The sequence below is a fragment of the Ranitomeya imitator genome, chromosome 2 (assembly GCF_032444005.1).
Source record: "Ranitomeya imitator isolate aRanImi1 chromosome 2, aRanImi1.pri, whole genome shotgun sequence".
NCBI lineage: Eukaryota > Metazoa > Chordata > Amphibia > Anura > Dendrobatidae > Ranitomeya > Ranitomeya imitator.
In genome coordinates this window covers 336,057,938-336,080,616 of record NC_091283.1, presented here as the reverse complement: position 1 = coordinate 336,080,616, position 22,679 = coordinate 336,057,938, and the positions used below count along the sequence as shown (strand labels likewise).

Here is a 22,679-nt window from a genome sequence, read left to right as displayed (position 1 = left end):
GCCTCCCTGGCTGGACTGGACCACTTGGAAAAGTCAATACTTTTCCTAGTCATATCCATCAGAGGTTTAGCTATTATCCAAAAGTTTTTGATGAACTTACGGTAGTAGTTGTCAAAACCTAAAAACCTGTGTAACGCCTTCAAATCCTCAGGACAATCCCAATGCAGAACCGAGCAGACTTTCGCAGGATGTATGCAAAAACCGGTGGATGATAACACATATCCTAGAAAAGGAATCTCCTCAACTGAGAGCCTACTTTTCTTGGGTTTGACAAATACTCAGAGATAGAGTTGAGCGACCTTGACCTTTTTAGAGTCGAGCCGGGTTTCGCGAAACCCGACTATCTCAAAAGTCGGGTCGAGTGAAATCGGCCGATTATGACGTAAAGTCGGGATCGACCGAAACACGAAACCCAATGCAAGTCAATGGGGCAGCATAGTCGGCAGTGAGTGGGGGCCAGGAAAACACCTAGAGTGCCCATTTTAATGTCAAAACCATCCATTCTTCTTAATGAAGCTTGTCAAGCGTAATTTACCTTATAATAATTGGAAGGCATTTGAAATTGGGGTTCATTTGGCTAAAGTTGTGGTGGGTAGGGCTGGTTCAAGTAATTAGTGGGCCCAGGAAATCTGGACCACGTCACGGCAGTGGAGCAGGGAGAGGTAAGTATTTCAACTTTGCAAGTGCTGTGAACCTGAGCAAGCAGGGGGGGCCCACTCGTTGGCATTGGCACTGGCACAGGGCCCCTCAAAGTACAGCGGTGTTTGCACGGCGGGGGCGCCTCCCACCGGCAGCAACACTTTTGCGTACTATGAGAGGCCCTGTGCCAGTGACGTTGCCAACTAGTATTCCTCCCCCCACCTGATGAAGGAACCTGCACTTTCATCTGCACCTTCCTGTTTGTCCCCGTGTAAGGTGGTATGGTATGCGGGAAGGGGGACCTGACTTTCAGCAGGGTCACAATCTTGCAGTGTAGCGTGCACGGGAAATGTTGCGTTATGGGTCAATGTACCAGCAGACTCATCTATCACTGGCTGGGCAATGGGCAGGATGAGGAGGAAACACAGATATAGGCCCAAAGAATAAAGTGGGCTAAATGCAGTTCAAAATTGGTAACACAGGACTAATCAGGGGGCATTGCAGTGGAGGACAACTGGAATGAGAGGCTGACACAGAGAGTAGGCCCAAATCAGTAAGTAGTCGAAATGCAGTTCAAAATTGGCAACAGTAGTAAACAGGCGGCACAGCTTTGTTCAGTGGAGGAGAACAGCAAGGAGTGGCAGACACCGATAGTAGGCCCCAACCCAACTAGTAGGCCAAATGCAGTCTAACATTAACAACTACTTAACGAGCGCCTGAAAACGGAATTTCAGGACAGGAAACCAGGAGAACAGCAAGGAGCGGCAGACACCGATAGTAGGCCCCAAACCAACTAGTACGCCAAATGCAGTTGTTCCGTTTAACCACAATTTAATGAGAGCCTGAAGATAGAAGTTCAGGAAAGGCAACCTGGAGAACACCTTGGAGTGGAACACACCATCTCTCTACACCCCATACCCAATTTGTAGGCCTAATGCAGCGTAGTTTCCAACAACTACTAAACGAGAGCATGATGATCGAAGCATTGGCGAGGAAACCTGGGGAACACCTTGGAGTGGAACACACCATCTCTCTACAGTGGAACACACCATCTCTCTACACCCCATACCCAATTTGTAGGCCTAATGCAGCGTAGTTTCCAACAACTACTAAACGAGAGCATGATGATCGAAGCATTGGCGAGGAAACCTGGGGAACACCTTGGAGTGGAACACACCATCTCTCTACAGTGGAACACACCATCTCTCTACACCCCATACCCAATTTGTAGGCCTAATGCAGCGTAGTTTCCAACAACTACTAAACGAGAGCATGATGATCGAAGCATTGGCGAGGAAACCTGGGGAACACCTTGGAGTGGAACACACCATCTCTCTACAGTGGAACACACCATCTCTCTACACCCCATACCCAATTTGTAGGCCTAATGCAGCGTAGTTTCCAACAACTACTAAACGAGAGCCGGAAGATCGAAGCTCAGGAAAGGCAACCTGGAGAACACCTTGGAGTGGAACACACCATCTCTCTACACCCCATACCCAATTTGTAGGCCCAATGCAGCGTAGTTTCCAACAACTACTAAACGAGAGCCGGAAGATCGAAGCAATGGAGAGGAAACCTGGGGAACACCTTGGAGTGTAACACACCATCTCTCTACACCCCATACCCAATTTGTAGGCCTAATGCAGCGTAGTTTCCAACAACTACTAAACGAGAGCCGGAAGATCGAAGCTCAGGAAAGGCAACCTGGGGAACACCTTGGAGTGTAACAAACCCTCTCTCTACACCGCGGAAGGGATGATTCTTAGGAAGGAAGGCTGTCGGAAAGAAGCAGGGCGCGTCCGAGGGTGATTATATTCTTATTAGGTATATACTCACCCTCGGACGCGCCCTGCTTCTTTATTTGTAATGAATGTTTATTTGCAATGTGGTTTTGACTTACTCTATTTTTTTGGTAAATAATGATTTTATTATTTTCATTGTTTTGCATCTTCTTGGCAATAATATAAAGAAGACGCGACAGGACAACACTCGGTGGATGCCATATCTGTGTTTAAAATTGAAAAAACCTTTCAGTTAACTACTTGCAGGAGAAAGTTACTGTAGCTGGTGGCCATTTTTAGTACTGTACCAGATTTTTGTTGTATGTGTTTGTTTTTAATGTTAAAATGTCTGCATTTGATATCTCTCCAGTATTTTCTTTTTTATAAGCAAAATACTTATTTTTATATTTTCTGATGTTGGTTCCAGGGGTACACGGGCAGCAGTGGTGTGGTCAGTGGAGGCCTAGTGGAAGGAGTGACCGCAGACAGGCATCGAAGGCCTAAAATAATAACACATGGCTGTAGGCAATTTTAAATTGGTTCCAGGGGTACACGGGCAGCAGTGGTGTGGTCAGTGGAGGCCTAGTGGAAGGAGTGACCGCAGACAGGCATCGAAGGCCTAAAATAATAACACATGGCTGTAGGCAATTTTAAATTGGTTCCAGGGGTACACGGGCAGCAGTGGTGTGGTCAGTGGAGGCCTAGTGGAAGGAGTGACCGCAGACAGGCATCGAAGGCCTAAAATAATAACACATGGCTGTAGGCAATTTTAAATTGGTTCCAGGGGTACACGGGCAGCAGTGTTGTGGTCAGTGGAGGCCTAGTGGAAGGAGTCACCGCAGACAGGCATCGAAGGCCTAAAATAATAACACATGGCTGTAGGCAATTTTAAATTGGTTACAGGGGTACACGGGCAGCAGTGGTGTGGTCAGTGGAGGCCTAGTGGAAGGAGTGACCGCAGACAGGCATCGAAGGCCTAAAATAATAACACATGGCTGTAGGCAATTTTAAATTGGTTCCAGGGGTACACGGGCAGCAGTGGTGTGGTCAGTGGAGGCCAAGTGGAAGGAGTGACCGCAGACAGGCATCGAAGGCCTAAAATAATAACACATGGCTGTAGGCAATTTTAAATTGGTTCCAGGGGTACACGGGCAGCAGTGGTGTGGTCAGTGGAGGCCTAGTGGAAGGAGTGACCGCAGACAGGCATCGAAGGCCTAAAATAATAACACATGGCTGTAGGCAATTTTAAATTGGTTCCAGGGGTACACGGGCAGCAGTGGTGTGGTCAGTGGAGGCCTAGTGGAAGGAGTGACCGCAGACAGGCATCGAAGGCCTAAAATAATAACACATGGCTGTAGGCAATTTTAAATTGGTTCCAGGGGTACACGGGCAGCAGTGGTGTGGTCAGTGGAGGCCTAGTGGAAGGAGTGACCGCAGACAGGCATCTAAGGCCTAAAATAATAACACATGGCTGTAGGCAATTTTAAATTGGTTCCAGGGGTACACGGGCAGCAGTGGTGTGGTCAGTGGAGGCCTAGTGGAAGGAGTGACCGCAGACAGGCATCGAAGGCCTAAAATAATAACACATGGCTGTAGGCAATTTTAAATTGGTTCCAGGGGTACACGGGCAGCAGTGGTGTGGTCAGTGGAGGCCTAGTGGAAGGAGTGACCACAGACAGGCATCGAAGGCCTAACATAACAAAAATGTCAATACAATGGTATTGTCAGTGGCAGGCATTGAAGGATGTCAGCGCATAGACTAAACATTGGTGGAGCTGTGAGATAATTTTGCAAGTGGTAGAGCACTGTTTGAGCTGGGGTGGGGGGAAACTGTCTTGTGGCCGGCGGTACAGGCCCAGGGCCCCTCATATTACAACGGTGTGTCTGACGTTGGGTGCGCACCACCACCGCCAGAGACACTTTATTGTACTAGGAGGGACCCAGTGGCAGTGCCGTCGACCAAAAGCGGGCTCACCCACCTCTTCAGACAAACTGCACTCTCACGGGTGCTGTCGCCAAGTGTCGATACCACGGCCCCGTGTGGGGAGTTTGGCCATTTAGTGAGGTGTAAACATGTCGTATGCTGGACAATCAGGTGCAGAAAATTACGAGATTGGAAAAGGCATTCAGAATAGTCCACAGGCAAGACCTTTTCATAGGAAAGCTAGGTGTCAGCCGGGCAAGGTGGGGCAAAAGATTTCGAAATCCAGTTGTGGTTCATTTTAATGAAGGTTAGATCATCTACATTTTGGGTAGCCAGACGAGTCCTTTTTTCTGTTAGTATTGAACCTGCAGCACTGAATACTCTTTCTGATAGGACACTAGCTGCCGGGCAAGCAAGCTCCTGCAATGCATATTCTGCCAATTCTGGCCAGGTGTCTAATTTTGATGCCCAGTAATCAAATGGGAATGATGGTTGAGGGAGAACATCGATAAGGGATGAAAAATAGTTTGTAACCATACTGGACAAATGTTGTCTCCTGTCACTTTGAATTGATGCTGCAGTACCTGTCCTGTCTGCGGTCATAGCAAAATCACTCCACAACCTGGTCAGAAAACCCCTCTGGCCAACGCCACTTCTGATTTCTGCCCCTCTAACTCCTCTGGTCTGCTGGCCCCTGCAGCTCGTGTGAGAACGATCACGGGCGCTGTGTGCAGGGAATGCCAGAAGCAAACGGTCAACAAGAGTTGATTGTTTGGTTGCTAATATTAGTTCCAAGTTCTCATGTGGCATTATATTTTGCAATTTGCCTTTATAGCGAGGATCAAGGAGGCAGGCCAACCAGTAATCGTCATCATTCATCATTTTAGTTATGCGTGTGTCCCTTTTGAGGATACGTAAGGCATAATCCGCCATGTGGGCCAAAGTTCCAGTTCTCAAATCTGCGGTTGTGCTTGGTTGAGGGGCAGTTTCAGGCAAATCCACGTCACTTGTGTCCCTCCAAAAATCAGAACCCGGCCTTGCCGCGCCACCAATTTCCAGTGGCCCCGGAAAAGCTTCCTCATTAAAAATATAATCATCCCCATCATCCTCCTCGTCCTCCTCCTCCTCTTCGCCCGCTACCTCGTCCTGTACACTGCCCTGGCCAGACAATGGCTGACTGTCATCAAGGCTTTCCTCTTCCTCAGCTGCAGACGCCTGATCCTTTATGTGCGTCAAACTTTGCATCAGCAGACGCATTAGGGGGATGCTCATGCTTATTATGGCGTTGTCTGCACTAACCAGCCGTGTGCATTCCTCAAAACACTGAAGGACTTGGCACATGTCTTGAATCTTCGACCACTGCACACCTGACAACTCCATGTCTGCCATCCTACTGCCTGCCCGTGTATGTGTATCCTCCCACAAAAACATAACAGCCCGCCTCTGTTCACACAGTCTCTGAAGCATGTGCAGTGTTGAGTTCCACCTTGTTGCAACGTCTATGATTAGGCGATGCTGGGGAAGGTTCAAAGAACGCTGATAGGTCTGCATACGGCTGGAGTGTACGGGCGAACGGCGGATATGTGAGCAAAGTCCACGCACTTTGAGGAGCAGGTCGGATAACCCCGGATAACTTTTCAGGAAGCACTGCACCACCAGGTTTAAGGTGTGAGCCAGGCAAGGAATGTGTTTCAGTTGGGAAAGGGAGATGGCAGCCATGAAATTCCTTCCGTTATCACTCACTACCTTGCCTGCCTCAAGATCTACAGTGCCCAGCCACGACTGCGTTTCTTTCTGCAAGAACTCGGACAGAACTTCCGCGGTGTGTCTGTTGTCGCCCAAACACTTCATAGCCAATACAGCCTGCTGACGTTTGCCAGTAGCTGCCCCATAATGGGAGACCTGGTGTGCAACAGTGGCAGCTGCGGATGGAGTGGTTGTGCGACTGCGGTCTGTGGACGAGCTCTCGCTTCTGCAGGAGGACGAAGAGGAGGAGGAGGGGGTGCGAACGGCTACAGCCAATTGTTTCCTAGACCGTGGGCTAGGCAGAACTGTCCCAAACTTGCTGTCCCCTGTGGACCCTGCATCCACCACATTTACCCAGTGTGCCGTGATGGACACGTAACGTCCCTGGCCATGCCTACTGGTCCATGCATCTGTTGTCAGGTGCACCTTTGTGCTCACAGATTGCCTGAGTGCATGGACGATGCGCTCTTTAACATGCTGGTGGAGGGCTGGGATGGCTTTTCTGGAAAAAAAGTGTCGACTTGGTAGCTCGTAGCGTGGTACAGCGTAGTCCATCAGGGCTTTGAAAGCTTCGCTTTCAACTAACCGGTAGGGCATCATCTCTAACGAGATTAGTCTAGCTATGTGTGCGTTCAAACCCTGTGTACGCGGATGCGAGGCTAAGTACTTCCTTTTTCTAACCATAGTCTCATGTAGGGTGAGCTGGACTGGAGAGCTGGAGATCGTGGAACTAGCGGGGGTGCCGGTGGACATGGCAGACTGAGAGACGGTGGGAGATGGTATTGTTGCCACCGGTGCCCTAGATGCAGTGTTTCCTACTACGAAACTGGTGATTCCCTGACCCTGACTGCTTTGGCCTGGCAAAGAAACCTGCACAGATACTGCAGGTGGTGCGGAAAATGGTGGCCCTACACTGCCGGAAGGGATGTTGCGTTGCTGACTAGCTTCATTGGCCGAGGGTGCTACAACCTTAAGGGACGTTTGGTAGTTAGTCCAGGCTTGCAAATGCATGGTGGTTAAATGTCTATGCATGCAACTTGTATTGAGACTTTTCAGATTCTGTCCTCTACTTAAGGTAGTTGAACATTTTTGACAGATGACTTTGCGCTGATCAATTGGATGTTGTTTAAAAAAATGCCAGACTGCACTCTTTCTAGCATCGGATACCTTTTCAGGCATTGCAGACTGAGCTTTAACCGGATGGCCACGCTGTCCTCCAACAGGTTTTGGCTTTGCCACGCGTTTTGGGCAAGATACGGGCCCGGCAGATGGAACCTGTTGCGATGTTGATGCCTGCTGCGGCCCCTCCTCCTCCGCTTCAGAACTGCTGCCGCCTGCACCCTGTTCCCCCAATGGCTGCCCATCGGGGTCAAGAACTGGGTCATCTATTACCTCTTCTTGTAGCTCGTGTGCAACTTCGTCTGTGTCACCGTGTCGGTCGGTGGTATAGCGTTCGTGATGGGGCAACATAGTCTCATCAGGGTCTGATTCTTGATCAGCACCCTGCGAGGGCAATGTTGTGGTCTGAGTCAAAGGACCAGCATAGTAGTCTGGCTGTGGCTGTGCATCAGTGCACTCCATGTCAGATTCAACTTGTAATGGGCATGGACTGTTAACTGCTTCACTTTCTAAGCCAGGGACGGTATGTGTAAAGAGCTCCATGGAGTAACCCGTTGTGTCGCCTGCTGCATTCTTCTCTGTTGTTGTTTTTGCTGAAGAGGACAAGGAAGCGACTTGTCCCTGACCGTGAACATCCACTAACGACGCGCTGCTTTGACATTTACCAGTTTCACGAGAGGAGGCAAAAGAGCTAGAGGCTGAGTCAGCAAGATAAGCCAAAACTTGCTCTTGCTGCTCCGGCTTTAAAAGCGGTTTTCCTACTCCCAGAAAAGGGAGCGTTCGAGGCCTTGTGTAGCCAGACGACGAACCTGGCTCCACAGCTCCAGACTTAGGTGCAATATTTTTTTTCCCACGACCAGCTGATGCTCCACCACTACCACTACCCTCATTACCAGCTGACAATGAACGCCCCCGGCCACGACCTCTTCCACCATACTTCCTCATTGTTTTAAAAACGTAAACAAACTAACGGTATTTGTTGCTGTTACACAAATTACACGGTGAGCTATAACTTCAGTATGATTTAGCTACCCCTTTACAGGTGAGTGAGACCACAACGAAAATCAGGCACAATGTTACACACTCTGTTGTTGGTGGCAACAAATGAGAGAGATGCCACACACGCAGGACTGTCACCGAAGCACAAATGTAAATATTAATCTCCCACTGATTTGATTTTTTTTTTTTTTAAGGGAGACTTTAGGAAAAAAAAAATAGAATAAAATGATTTTTTCAGGAAGAATTTAGAAACCAAATAAAATAAAATGATTTTTTCAGGGAGAATTTAGAAAACAAATAAAACAAAAAAAGGCTTTCTATGGCCCACTGAGTGAGAGATGACGCACACAGGAGTCAGGAGTGGCACACAAGCCCAGAGGCCAATATTTATCTCCCACTGATTGATGTAGTGATTTTTTCAGGCAGATTTTGGAACCCAAATCAAGCTAAAAAAATAATAGGCTTTCTATGGCCCACAATTGGAGAGAGAGAGAGAGAGATGGCACACCCAGGAGTCAAGACTGGCACACAAGCAGAAAGGGCAATATTAATCTCCCACTGATTTGTTTTTTTTTTTTTTTTTTTTCAGGGAGACTTTAGGAAAAAAAAAATAGAATAAAATGATTTTTTCAGGAAGAATTTAGAAACCAAAGAAAATAAAATGATTTTTTCAGGGAGAATTTAGAAAAGAAATAAAACAAAAAAAGGCTTTCTATGGCCCACTGAGTGAGAGATGACGCACACAGGAGTCAGGAGTGGCACACAAGCCCAGAGGCCAATATTTATCTCCCACTGATTGATGTAGTGATTTTTTCAGGTAGATTTTGGAACCCAAATCAAGCTAAAAAAATAATAGGCTTTCTATGGCCCACAATTGGAGAGAGAGAGAGAGAGATGGCACACCCAGGAGTCAAGACTGGCACACAAGCAGAAAGGGCAATATTAATCTCCCACTGATTTGTTTTTTTTTTTGTTTTTTTTTCAGGGAGACTTTAGGAAAAAAAAAATAGAATAAAATGATTTTTTCAGGAAGAATTTAGAAACCAAAGAAAATAAAATGATTTTTTCAGGGAGAATTTAGAAAACAAATAAAACAAAAAAAGGCTTTCTATGGCCCACTGAGTGAGAGATGACGCACACAGGAGTCAGGAGTGGCACACAAGCCCAGAGGCCAATATTTATCTCCCACTTTTTTTTTTTGTTCCAGGGAAAATTTATAAACCCAATAAAAAAAATAATAAATAGGCTTTCTATGGCCCACTATCTGAGAGACAGAGAGAGATGGCACGCTTAGGACTGGCACACAAGCCCAAAGGCCAATATTAATCTCCCTTTTTTTTTAAGGGAGAATTTATAAAACCAAAAAAAAAAAATAAATAGGCTTTCTATGGCCCACTATTTGTGAGAGAGATGGCACGCTCAGGACTGGCACACAAGCCCAGAGGCCAATATTAATCTCCCACTTTTTTTTTTTTTTTTCCAGGGAAAATTTATAAACCCATTAAAAAAAAAAATAAATAAATAGGCTTTCTATGGCCCACTATCTGAGAGAGAGAGATGGCATGCTTAGGACTGGCACACAAGCCCAAAGGCCAATATTAATCTCCCACTGATTGATTTATTGATTTTTTCAGGTAGAATTTAGAACCCAAATAAAGTAAAAAAAAAAAAAATGGGCTTTCTATGGCCCACTGAGTGAGTGATGATGCACACAGGAGTCAGGAGTGGCACACAAGTCCTGAGGCCAATATTTTTCTCCCACTGATTGATGTAGTGATTTTTTCAGGTAGATTTTATAACCCAAATCAAGCAAAAAAATAAATAGGCTTTCTATGGCCCACTGAGTGAGAGATGACACAGACAGAGATGGCACTCTAGCAGAAATGTCAATCTTAATCTCCCACAAAAAAAAAAAAAAAAAACAGGGAGTGTCCTTCAATTACTATCTCCCTGCAGTAATCTCAGACAGGTATGGCAGGCAGCAATAAGGAGTGGACTGATGCACAAATAAAATAAAAAGTGTGTACAAACCAAAAAGATAGCTGTGCAGAAAGGAAGGAACAAGAGGATTTGTGCTTTGAAAAAAGCAGTTGGTTTGCACAGCGGCGTACACACAGCAATGCAGCTATCAGGGAGCCTTCTAGGGCAGCCCAATGAGCTACAGCGCTGAGGGAAAAAAAAAAAAAATGTAGCTTCCACTGTCCCTGCACACCGAAGGTGGTGTTGGGCAGTGGAAATCGCTACAGCACAAGCGGTTTGGTGGTTAATGGACCCTGCCTAACGCTATCCCTGCTTCTGACGAAGCGGCAGCAACCTCTCCCTAAGCTCAGATCAGCAGCAGTAACATGGCGGTCGGCGGGAACGCCCCTTTATAGCCCCTGTGACGCTGCAGACAGCAAGCCAATCACTGCAATGCCCTTCTCTAAGATGGTGGGGACCAGGACCTATGTCATCACGCTGCCCACACTCTGCGTTTACCTTCATTGGCTGAGAAATGGTGCTTTTCGCGTCATTGAAACGCGACTTTGGCGCGAAAGTCGCGTACCGCATGGCCGACCCCGCACAGGGGTCGGATCGGGTTTCATGAAACCCGACTTTGCCAAAAGTCGGCGACTTTTGAAAATGAACGACCCGTTTCGCTCAACCCTACTCAGAGACAATAAATTATTTGTAAGATCTGACTGACATGTTCCAGGGAAAATTTATAAACCCATTAAAAAAAAAAAAAAAAAAAATAGGCTTTCTATGGCCCACTATCTGAGAGAGAGAGATGGCATGCTTAGGACTGGCACACAAGCCCAAAGGCCAATATTAATCTCCCACTGATTGATTTATTGATTTTTTCAGGTAGAATTTAGAACCCAAATAAAGTAAAAAAAAAAAAAAATGGGCTTTCTATGGCCCACTGAGTGAGTGATGATGCACACAGGAGTCAGGAGTGGCACACAAGCCCTGAGGCCAATATTTTTCTCCCACTGATTGATGTAGTGATTTTTTCAGGTAGATTTTAGAACCAAAATCAAGCAAAAAAATAAATAGGCTTTCTATGGCCCACTGAGTGAGTGATGATGCACACAGGAGTCAAGAGTGGCACACAAGTCCTGAGGCCAATATTTTTCTCCCACTGATTGATGTAGTGATTTTTTCAGGTAGATTTTATAACCCAAATCAAGCAAAAAAATAAATAGGCTTTCTATGGCCCACTGAGTGAGAGATGACACAGACAGAGATGGCACTCTAGCAGAAATGTCAATCTTAATCTCCCACAAAAAAAAAAAAAAAAACAGGGAGTGTCCTTCAATTACTATCTCCCTGCAGTAATCTCAGACAGGTATGGCAGGCAGCAATAAGGAGTGGACTGATGCACAAATAAAATAAAAAGTGTGTACAAACCAAAAAGATAGCTGTGCAGAAAGGAAGGAACAAGAGGATTTGTGCTTTGAAAAAAGCAGTTGGTTTGCACAGCGGCGTACACACAGCAATGCAGCTATCAGGGAGCCTTCTAGGGCAGCCCAATGAGCTACAGCGCTGAGGGAAAAAAAAAAAATGTAGCTTCCACTGTCCCTGCACACCGAAGGTGGTGTTGGGCAGTGGAAATCGCTACAGCACAAGCGGTTTGGTGGTTAATGGACCCTGCCTAACGCTATCCCTGCTTCTGACGAAGCGGCAGCAACCTCTCCCTAAGCTCAGATCAGCAGCAGTAACATGGCGGTCGGCGGGAACGCCCCTTTATAGCCCCTGTGACGCTGCAGACAGCAAGCCAATCACTGCAATGCCCTTCTCTAAGATGGTGGGGACCAGGACCTATGTCATCACGCTGCCCACACTCTGCGTTTACCTTCATTGGCTGAGAAATGGTGCTTTTCGCGTCATTGAAACGCGACTTTGGCGCGAAAGTCGCGTACCGCATGGCCGACCCCGCACAGGGGTCGGATCGGGTTTCATGAAACCCGACTTTGCCAAAAGTCGGCGACTTTTGAAAATGAACGACCCGTTTCGCTCAACCCTACTCAGAGACAATAAATTATTTGTAAGATCTGACTGACATGTACCTGATGTGACTCAAGGTCAGGTGAATAAATTAATGTCATCAAGATAGATTACAACAAATCTATCTACCAGGTGAATATAGATGTCAGTTACAAAGTGCTGAAAGACGGCGGGCGTAAGTCAACCCAAATAGTATCACCAAGTTCTCAGTGTACTTCAGGCGTATTGAAAGCGGTTTTCTACACAACCTCCTCTTTAATGCGAAGGAGATTATATGTCCCCATGAGGTCTAGTTTTGAAAACCAGTTTGCTCCTACAATCTGATTAAAGAGGTCTGGGATGGGAGGGAGCGGATATGGATCCTGGACTGTGATCAGATTGAGTTCGCAGAAATCTAGGCATGGACGTAAACCCCCATCTTTCTTCTTAACAAAGGAAAACCCTGCAGCAATGGGAGATGAGGATGGTCTGATATGACCCTTTGCCAAACTTTCCACGATATAACCTTTCATAGCTCTCCTCTCTGGACCAGAGATATTATACAGTCTGCTTTTAGGCAGCTTGGCTCCAGGAACAAGATTCATGGCACAGTCATAAGGACGAAGGGGAGGAAGTTATTGGCACCCTTGTTCTGAGAACACATCCCCAAAGTCAGACAGGTATTTAGGCACAGACCTAGTATCCACCCCAGCAAACCGGGTACCCAGTGTCTTTGACAATACTCACTCCACTTTACCACTTCCTAAGTCTGCCAATCAACCACAGGATTGTGCAGAGGGAGTGAAGAAAGTCCAAGAAATACAGTAGAGAGCAGACCCTTTAGCACATAAGTCTATTACTTCAAAGTACATTGCCCCTACCTGAAGATGTAAACTTTGAACAACTTGAATAAAATACCCCTGTTTAAGGGGCTAGAGTCGATGGCGATTATGGGTATGGGTCTGAACAGAGTATGTGGATTGAAGTCCCAGACGAAACTAGTGTCGATCAAGTTAAACCTCGCCCCACTGTCCAGAAATGCAGCCACAACCACTTTAATTTCACCCTTGTGAATCTCAGCTGGCCGAAAAAATTGTGTTCTACCTACCGAGGTGATAAGAACACCACAGTTGGTTACCTCTCCACAAACTGTGTCTCTTAGTTTTCCAGCAGTTGTTTTACTGTGAGGTTGGGAAGAACGCGTACACACGAAATTGCCATTTTTACCACAGTCAAAACACACTCCCTTTTGTGCCGAACAACAACTGTTTTCTAGGATGAGATGCCCCACCCACCTGCATTGGTTCCTCAGGTGACTCAGACTCGATCTCTCTTGGCCCAGGACCTCCCGCGCATTAGGATGTCTCCCTATGTCTCTGGTGAAGACGGCGATCAACCCAGATAGCCAGAGACATGGCCGCCTCAAGGGTGACTGGAATCTCATACAATGCTAAGACATGTACCGATGAATGCAACCATTTATCTTTTTTGGACATTGCTAAGACATCCTTCACTCCTACTGATAGCCCCTCACACAACAGGTTACGGAGTGTGGGGTCATTCCACTTAGTATCTGTGGACCACCTCTGAAACTAAGAGCGATACTCCTGTGCCGGTTGGTCTCCCTGCTGGAGCTGGCGCAGTGTGGACTGAGCCAAGAAAATGCAGTCAGGGTAGTCATATATAAGACCCAGAAAAAATTCCACCATCTAAAGCGACGAGGAGTCAGTAGAGAAAATACCCAGGCTTGGGGTCACCCTGAACGAGTAAGATTATTATCCCTACACGTTGATCCTCTGTACCTGAGGAACCAGGACGTAACCTAAAGAATAGTTTATAGGCCTCCCTGAAAACAACAGACTTGTCATGCCCCCAGAGGAACTGTCAGGCAAAGCAATCTTGGGCTCCACTACAGGTTGCCTGGGAGTCATGATTCCGACACCTGAATTATTAGGGTGCTGAAAAATGACAACCCATAAGTCTACCACCTCCAGAATGAGCTGTTACAGATGCCCTGTCAGAGCAGTGATAGGATCCATAATGGATTGAAAAAAAAACAGTAATGTCATGAGTCGGTTATCAGGTGACCCGGACCAGGGGCTCCTTCCCTGTCCCCAACGCTAGAGGACACCCTAGCTAGCCCTATTCTCCGGTTTACTTCTGAAGGTGAAGCTGGTGGGGCCATGTACCTTGCCTTATGCCCTGTATCCGCCATCTGTCTGTACCCTTCCCCCACCCAGGGAAGAGTGCAGCAGCCTTGCACCACAGTACACCAACTAGACAAACAAGGCAACAGAAACAAGGGCAGCTGAAAATACCAGGAATACAAATATTCATACTAATATTCAGTCACATGTAACAGGAATGCACTGGGAAGTGGAGGATGGGGAAAAACTAAAGTAGGAGAAGGAAAGGTAATTATCAAACTTACAAACCCAAGCAACAGTCACTGATAAACCCACCATACGCCTTCTCATATAACCACTAAACAACTCTCCTCCCAGTCATGCAGCATAAGCTAGCTCTGATGATGTGTGTCAGTCAGGATCCAGAATATATAGGGAATAGGAGTGGCTAACTGTACTCACCTGAGATCCTAGACTCCCAGAGCTCCCAACATGACTGATTAACCCCTGCACTGCCAAAAGAAATTAACAGCATTTAAAAAGGTGAAGCGCTTTTCAGTGCAGTAAGAGTAATCTGTGGTCCTCTCGCTCCTCTCTATTGCAGTAACCCCGTGACACATCCATGTCCACTCTTTAGTTTTTACATGCAGAGGCTGACCAGAATAGCCTGGCAAATCTGGCTGGACGCTTTGCTGGGACAACTTGAAATTGCCTGATGTTGGTGCATCATAATATGCAAGGACAAGTGCAGGGCAGGAGGCATCTGTGCCAGTGTCATCAACAGGGTATTGGGAAGCACCAAGCACAGAAGAGGCAGTGGTGTCACCCACTGGCATCAATCATGGACCCAGGTATTGGGTGCTTAGATGACATGTGCTTGATCATGCTGGTGGTGGTTAGGCTCATAGTGGTAATGTCTCAGAACTCTCTTTATTAAAGTCCCAGACTGGGGAACTCCTAACTCTTTGATGGAGAAATTCACGAGTGTCGATACTCTGCGGAACAGTTGCCCATCGTCTTTCTCTGGTCATCCCACTGCCTTTTTCTGCCTGTTTTGGTGCTGCCGATCCATCCCCATCAGTGCATCTTGCTCTGCATGCCACCTTGGGTCAGTGACTTCATCATCTTACACCACCGCACCCTGGTCCTCCTGATTTGGTGATTTAACAATAACCGTGCCTCATCATCATCTTCCTCCTTAGACAAAATATGGGTGCTCTAAGTTTTGTGCATCATTAAACAGAATGTCCTCTTGTCCCTCCTGGAACATGCAGGTTGAGGCCACAATCAAAAAATGATGTTTTAAAGAGCTTCTCGGAGTGTCTTAGTGTGGGATCACTAATCTCCTGGGACCCAACATGGAAGGAAGATCAGGGTGAGGATTAAGTGATCCAGACTATTGGTTGGCAAAACTGGACAGTGTGGAAGAATGGGTGGTGCTGCCAAGCAAGCACCATCCAACCGACCACATGATTGCACTGTTCTGGCTTGAGAAGTGGTGTACCTTACCTTCCTGCAAAGTGGGACAGGAGCCTAGAGACTGTATTCAGCCACTCCCCCTGCTTATGCAACAGTCCCTTGCTAGGCTAAATGCACAATGTATCTGATACAAACAACAAAGCACAAGATTAGCCCTTACAAGGACTGTTAATATGATGGTTCAGTATCAGCACCAGTATCAACACTACTGGACTCTGATTCATTATACTATGCAACCACTATCTTACTCCAATAAGAACTGTCCATGAACTGTGCAATGGCGTCAATGTGCAGAGGGTGGTGGAGCCCGGTCTTTAATAACCCCTGATTACATAATACGACCAGCCAATCACAGTAATGCCACATTTATTGGCTGTGTAACAGACACCATACATGCGGAGTGGGGATTAGAACTTCAGATTCAAGCAACAGCTAATGCTCACCAAGTACTTCCAAGCACCCAGTTACTCAAGTGATATCCAAGTATCACCGAGCACGTTTGCTCATCCATAGTAATTACCAATTCTCATTTAATTATACGACTGTTATGTTTTTGTACAATTTGTCAATAACATGTAGTTTCTCCCCGTCTGATTTATTTTTGATGGTCAACAAAATACGATTTTCCAGTAATTTATTTTTCACACTCTAGGTATGACAATGGTTTCTCTCTGTGTGGGGTTTTTGATGTTTGGAGGGGATGTCCACTACTTGGACAATACCTTCTCACTAGAAAGGAAAAGATTTATTCAGCTTCTACGCCACAATTCCAAGACATGTTTAAAATTATAAATTCTTTATTTTTTCAAAGTTAAAAGATAGTCATAGTAGTCTTTTTTTCTTTTTTAGTTGAAATATATAAGAAAAATATATTTAAGGATCATAGGGAAGAGACTAATAGAATACCAAACGCGATTTGAAAGCAAGTACGTTCTTAAACTTGGTTCACTGTCTTCACCTATGGACATATCGAACAATAAGAGTAAGGCTGGTTTCACACTTGCGTAGGGTAGAGCTGTGGAGGGCTGCGTAGTTCCTCCATTAAGCTCCATCCACTGCCACACCTCTTCCATTCATCCCCGCCTACGTCGGCATGAGTCCTGCGCACCCATCTTTAACATTGGGTACGCAAGCCATGTGAATGTATGCGGATGCCTCTGCATGCATCGTTTTGACACTGTGCCGACCGCAACAAAATGCAACATATTGCGTTCAGCGCAGTTCAGCACAGCATCAAAACGACGCATGCGGAGGCATCTGCATACAATCCAATGTTAAAGATAGGTAGGCAGGACGCATGCCGACGTAGGCGGAGCTGAATGGAAGAGGTGCAGCAGTGGGTGGGGCTTAATAGAGGAACTACGCAGCCCTCCGCAGCTCTGCCTTATACGCAAGTGTGAAATCAGCCTTAGTCAGAGAGCAGCTGCAACCCTGGCTTCCTATTGATGCTCAATACATCCGAAAGCAAGAACAGTGAAGCCAGCGCTGATTGGGTGCTGGGATCCTGTTATGTAACAACCTCACATGAGCCTCGGGAACACGATTGCTAAAACCACCTCAACAGTGTCGGCATGGAAAGTGAGTACGAGTGTTTTTATTTGAAATAGGCCAAACATGAGAAATGACAAAAGGTTGTTCTAGTAATAGACAACCTCTTTAAGAAATACAATTTGTGGATAAAACATTATGAACATGAAAAAGGTTTCTCCCCTTTGTGACTTCTCTGATGCTAAAGAGTTGATTTTAGTGTAAAACATTTCCTACATTATAAATATGAAAAAGGCTCCTCCCTTGTGAGAATTCTTTGGTGACTAAGAAGATATGATTTCTTTACAAAACATTTCCCACCTTCCGAACATGAAAAAGGCTTCTCCCCTGTAGGAGTTCTCTGGTGGCCAACAAGATGCGATTTATTGTTAAAATATTTGCTACATTCTGAACATGAAAAGGCTTCTCCCCTGTGTGGGTTATTTGGTGTATAACAAGTCTGCTTTTCTATTTAAAATATTTCCCACATTCTGGATGGGAAAAAGACTTCTCTCCTGTGTGGGTTCTCTGCTGCCTATCCAAATCTGATTTCTCATTAAAACATTTCATACATTCTGAACATGAAAAAGCTTCTCCCCTGTGTGGGCTCTCTGGTGCTGAAGCAAATTTGATTTTCGGTTAAAACATTTCCCACATTGCGAACATGAAAAAGGCTTCTCCCCTGTGTGGGTTCTTTGGTGTACAACAAGAATCCATTTCTGGTTAAAACATTTCCCACATTCTGAACAGCAAAAAGGCTTCTCCCCTGTGTGACTTCTTTGGTGACTAACAAGAAAAGATTTCCCTAAAAAACATTTCCCACATTCTGAACATGAAAAAGGCTTCTCCCCCGTGTGGGTTCTCTGGTGCCTATCCAAATCTGATTTCTGATTAAAGCATTTCCTACATTCTGAACATGAAAAAGGCTTCTCCCCTGTATGAGTTCTCTGGTGCTTAACCAAATTTGATTTCCTGTTAAAACATTTCCCACATTCCAAACATGAAAAAGGTTTCTCCCCTGTATGAGTTATCTGGTGCTTAAGCAAATCTGATTTCTGATTAAAACATTTTCCACATTCTGAACATGAAAAAAGCTTCTCACCTGTGTGAGTTCTCTGGTGCTTAACCAAATCTGATTTCTGTATAAAACATTTCCCACATTCTGAACATGAAAAAGGCTTTTCCCCTGTGTGAGTTCTCTGGTGCTTAACCAAAGTTGATTTTTCGTAAAAACATTTCCCACATTCTGAGCATGAAAAATGTTTCTCCCCTGTGTGAGTTTTCTGGTGCTTAACCAAATCGGATTTCTGTATAAAACATTTTCCACATTCTGAGCATAAAAAAGGCTTCTCTCCTGTGTGAGTTCTCTGGTGTTTAATCAAATCTGATTTCTCGTAAAAACATTTCCCACATTCTGAGCATGAAAAAGGCTTCTCCCCTGTGTGAGTTCTCTGGTGCTTAACCAATTCTGATTTCTGTATAAAACATTTCTCACATTCAGAACATGAAAATGGCTTCTCTCCTGTGTGAGTTCTTTTGTGTACAACAAGAATCCATTTCTGGTTAAAACATTTCCCACATTCTGAACAGCAAAAAGGCTTCTCCCCTGTGTGACTTCTTTGGTGACTAACAAGAAAAGATTTCCATAAAAAACATTTCCCACATTCTGAACATGAAAAAGGCTTCTCCCCTGTGTGAGTTCTCTGGTGTCTAACAAGATCTGATTTCTGCTTAAAACATTTCCCGCACTTGGAACAAGAAAATCTTTTCTCCATTGTGTGAAGTTTTGAATGTATGAGAAAAGACTTTTCGATGGGAAAAGGGTTTCCATATTCTGAACATGAAAATGGCTTATTTAATTTAGGAGTATTTCTGGGTTTTATGCTTATTTTGTGACTCTGATTTTCCTTAGTCGTTGCTAATGAATCAGAAGACAGAACCTGTGTCATAGGATCAGATGAGAGATCTTTGCTGCAAAGAGATGATGCTATATCTGGAGTAATGGCATTCATTTCAATTGTATCCTGTGGGATCTCAAGGTCATCTGATTTAAAAATTGAAGATGTCAGCTGTCCCTCTGATCTCTTGGTACAGTCATCTGCCAAGAAGAAAAACAATTATTATTTTGAATAAAATATCTTTGCATGTCATTTAACATTTCTACTTAAACTGTCTGTAAAAATGGAAAGTTCTGTAAAAATATTGAATTCTTCACCAAGACAATGACAGTTCACAGTCTAATAGAAAATCTCATAGGATGAACCAGTGGAGCATGGTGTTCAACTGTTTGCTCATTCTGCTTCCCACATATGCAATAAAAAGCCACAAAGAAACATTAAACATCTATTCATCTCACAAAAAACAAGTCCCCACACAGGTCCATCATCTGCCAGTGGAAAAACAGAGATTTCCACATTATTAGTGTCTCAAAGGCTCTTGAAAAAGCAACTTGGCTTCCATAAACCAATAATCACTCTCCCAAAGTGAAATTTCTCCCTCGCTTCTGAGCCTTGCAGTGTGCCCACACCACATTTAGCATCCATGTTTTTGGAATTACTATAGTGAAATGAACCCACTTAATTTATGGTGTGTGTCTATTGGAGCACAATCTGGGTATTATGTGTTGGGTAATCAAATGGCATATTTGCAATTTTTTTTCTCCCACATCCATTGCGTGCTAATTTTCAGAAAGTGTTTGTGGAATAAAAATAGTCAGTACTCCTATAGATTAATTCTCTGAGGGTTATAATTTCCAAAATGGAGTCACTTTATAGAGATCTCTACTGCTCTGGTTTTCTTAAATGTTGTCATATTAGGGCTTCTGCAGATGATGTGTCATATCTCTTGTGGGATCTGCTCCTACCACATCTGCTTCTGTCACCAGGAGTGTACTTATTCATATGGCAGGCGGCGCTTGTAATGGAGTAGACTTTGGAACCAGAAGCTCTGGATGATGCAGGCTCGGTCCAGCCACAAAAATTAGGGTGCCTGAGACCAGTAGTACCATCCAGTCTGGCAGTATGGGTGTGTGTGCTGTCCAGCTGAAGTAATCCTTGCTCCTTGCTTCAGCCAATTGGATAGCACCATATTCTACTAAAGCTTGAAGCATATTGAAGGAAGCTGCCAGATACAGCCTTGTTCTCCCCTGGTTCGGTTCTGTATGCTCAGCTCACGGCTTGAGTATTTGTTTCCTGTTGTGACCCTGGCCTGTTTGCTGACTACTCTTATGTCTTCCGATTTTGTATTTTCTCTGCCCTCCTGGTTCTGAGCCGGCTACCAGACTACTGTTCTTCCCATCTCACACCACCAAACAGCAGGCAACACTGTGGTCCCAGCCTAGGGGGTCTCTATGTAAGTCCATATCAATTCAGAGGGGTTAAAGAGTGATGAGCAAGATAATCCCTGGGATCAGGAAAACAGAGTAGACAGCGCTAAGCCTGTTCGTGGTGGCTATCTTTTCAGCTTCCAGGTGGTCACAAACACGGCTCCCAATACATTACATCTGCAAGCTATTCTAGTAAGATCTGCATTCAAATAGCTAAATGGCGCTCCTTCCCTATTGTCAGATTCAAGAGAAGTGGAAAAATAATTTGTGAGGTTCATCTGTTTGCTATTCCACTTTGTGAAAGTGAAAAATTGGGGATTATATTTTGTGAAGGATTCCAAAATTATCACCACATAAAGTGACACACGTCAGATTTGAAAAATGGGCCCTGATTAAGAACACAAAACCGGCTGCGGGAAGTGGTTATCAGAGTATTTTTGGAACTAACTACTGTAATTAAAAACTGTGATTAAAGACAATAAAACATCTACTGAAATGATCAAACTCAACAGTCTTCATCAGTAAAAAATGAGTAACTAGTGGTGAAACCTCTCTGGAGTAATTACTGCATGTGGCTCGGTGGTTCTTGGCAGCCTAAACTATTGTAACGGCCAATATTTTCTGTCAGATGAGTTTCAAGAAGAAATATTAGATAGTCAAAGATAAGAATAGAGAAAGTATCAATGCCTCCCATTTCAGGAGAGATTGTGCAGTAATCTGAATTCCTTAGGATTGAAAACATAATGGAATTTATGACTTGGAGTGAATCCATGAAACCAGGACTCGAGCCATGCCAACACATCTCCTGTAGGTGTGAATAAATGTATATTACAGCCATCGACCATGCACAGCTTCGAAATATATCATGGCACAGAGGTAATGTTTTTTTTTGTTTATCGTGATCCTGTTTGAAGTTAGTCAATTTTAAAAGAAATTGAAAAGTCAGGATAAAGGGAAACTCTGTTGTTATTGTACGGAAATTCACACTTTGCCTCACTGCACATTTAATGTTGTCAATCATAAAAGTGAAGTTTGGCCAGAAAGACTGGAGCTGTTCTTGTAGGGACCATATGAGAACATTCAGCAGCACAGAAGGGAGAGAAGGGAGATTCATCCAATAAGATATCAGAGTTCTAGGAAGCCAACAGCATCATTACCCTCCACTTTCTCTTACAGGCCCATCAAAATATTTTTCTTCAAGTGATTTTCGAACTTGTCAGCACATTCTAAATATGCTGTCATTGGGCTTTGTTGTTTACACAATTTCACAAAGTAGTTTCAACATTTCCAGATGGAGGAGAATGTTGTGGTTTAGAGTCAAAATGGTGATCATGCGATTGAGATACGGACGGACTACACCATCGATAAAGCAGCCACAGCCGGTGACTAAGAAGAATCTGTGACTTCTCTGCATTTAGTACTTACTACTCACCTGGGTAGCCATATGTAGGAATCTCCTCTTTACACCGCTCATCACCCCTCACATATGTCTCTGTAGTATTAATATGGGTCAGATCTTCACCCTGAAACAAACATTGTAAAAGTCACAGACAGATGGAGAAGTAAAATCTATGATCAACTCTAATCCTGCCATCTCCACCGTTCTCATTACACAAATATAAAACATATAATACTAGGGGAAAAAACAAGACTGAGCACAAGACCTTCACAGCAGTCTACACATAATAGGGGAGATCTCATGACACCTTCTCTCCATCTACCTGATGATCCTGAGGAACATTGGGATCCTCTTGTTTACAGTCCTCTGGAAGAAGAGGATGGGAACATCTCTCTGGTGTTGTCCTCTTACTGGATAGATCTGGAGGAAGCATACAGGGACTGAATTCATTCTTTACATACAGATAATTATAGGCCGTGTATATTTAGTCCTGTCTGTTACCTGGTGGTGTGAGGGGCTGGGGAACCTCCATCTTGATGTCGTTGTACAGATCTTTGTGTCCTTCTAGATACTCCCACTCCTCCATGGAGAAATAGACTGAGACATCCTGACACCTTATAGCAACCTGACACACACAATGATA

General features: G+C 44.8%; 2 protein-coding genes across 2 annotated transcripts in view; both read right to left on the bottom strand.

Annotated features, from left to right (window-relative positions):
* The window catches only part of LOC138666502 (zinc finger protein 721-like), a 513,630-nt gene that overhangs the window by 358,995 nt on the left and 131,956 nt on the right, over nucleotides 1-22,679 (bottom strand). The gene's annotated exons all lie outside the window — the stretch shown is intronic.
* The window catches only part of LOC138663614 (oocyte zinc finger protein XlCOF6-like), a 38,325-nt gene continuing 32,636 nt past the window's right edge, over nucleotides 16,991-22,679 (bottom strand). The window contains exons 4-7 of the mRNA XM_069749885.1: nucleotides 22,538-22,661; nucleotides 22,359-22,456; nucleotides 22,070-22,160; nucleotides 16,991-19,410 (exon numbers count right to left, since the gene is read on the bottom strand). Of these exons, the coding sequence (XP_069605986.1) occupies nucleotides 17,879-19,410; nucleotides 22,070-22,160; nucleotides 22,359-22,456; nucleotides 22,538-22,661 (1,845 nt within the window). The 3' untranslated portion in view covers nucleotides 16,991-17,878. The remainder of the gene's footprint in view (nucleotides 19,411-22,069; nucleotides 22,161-22,358; nucleotides 22,457-22,537; nucleotides 22,662-22,679) is intronic.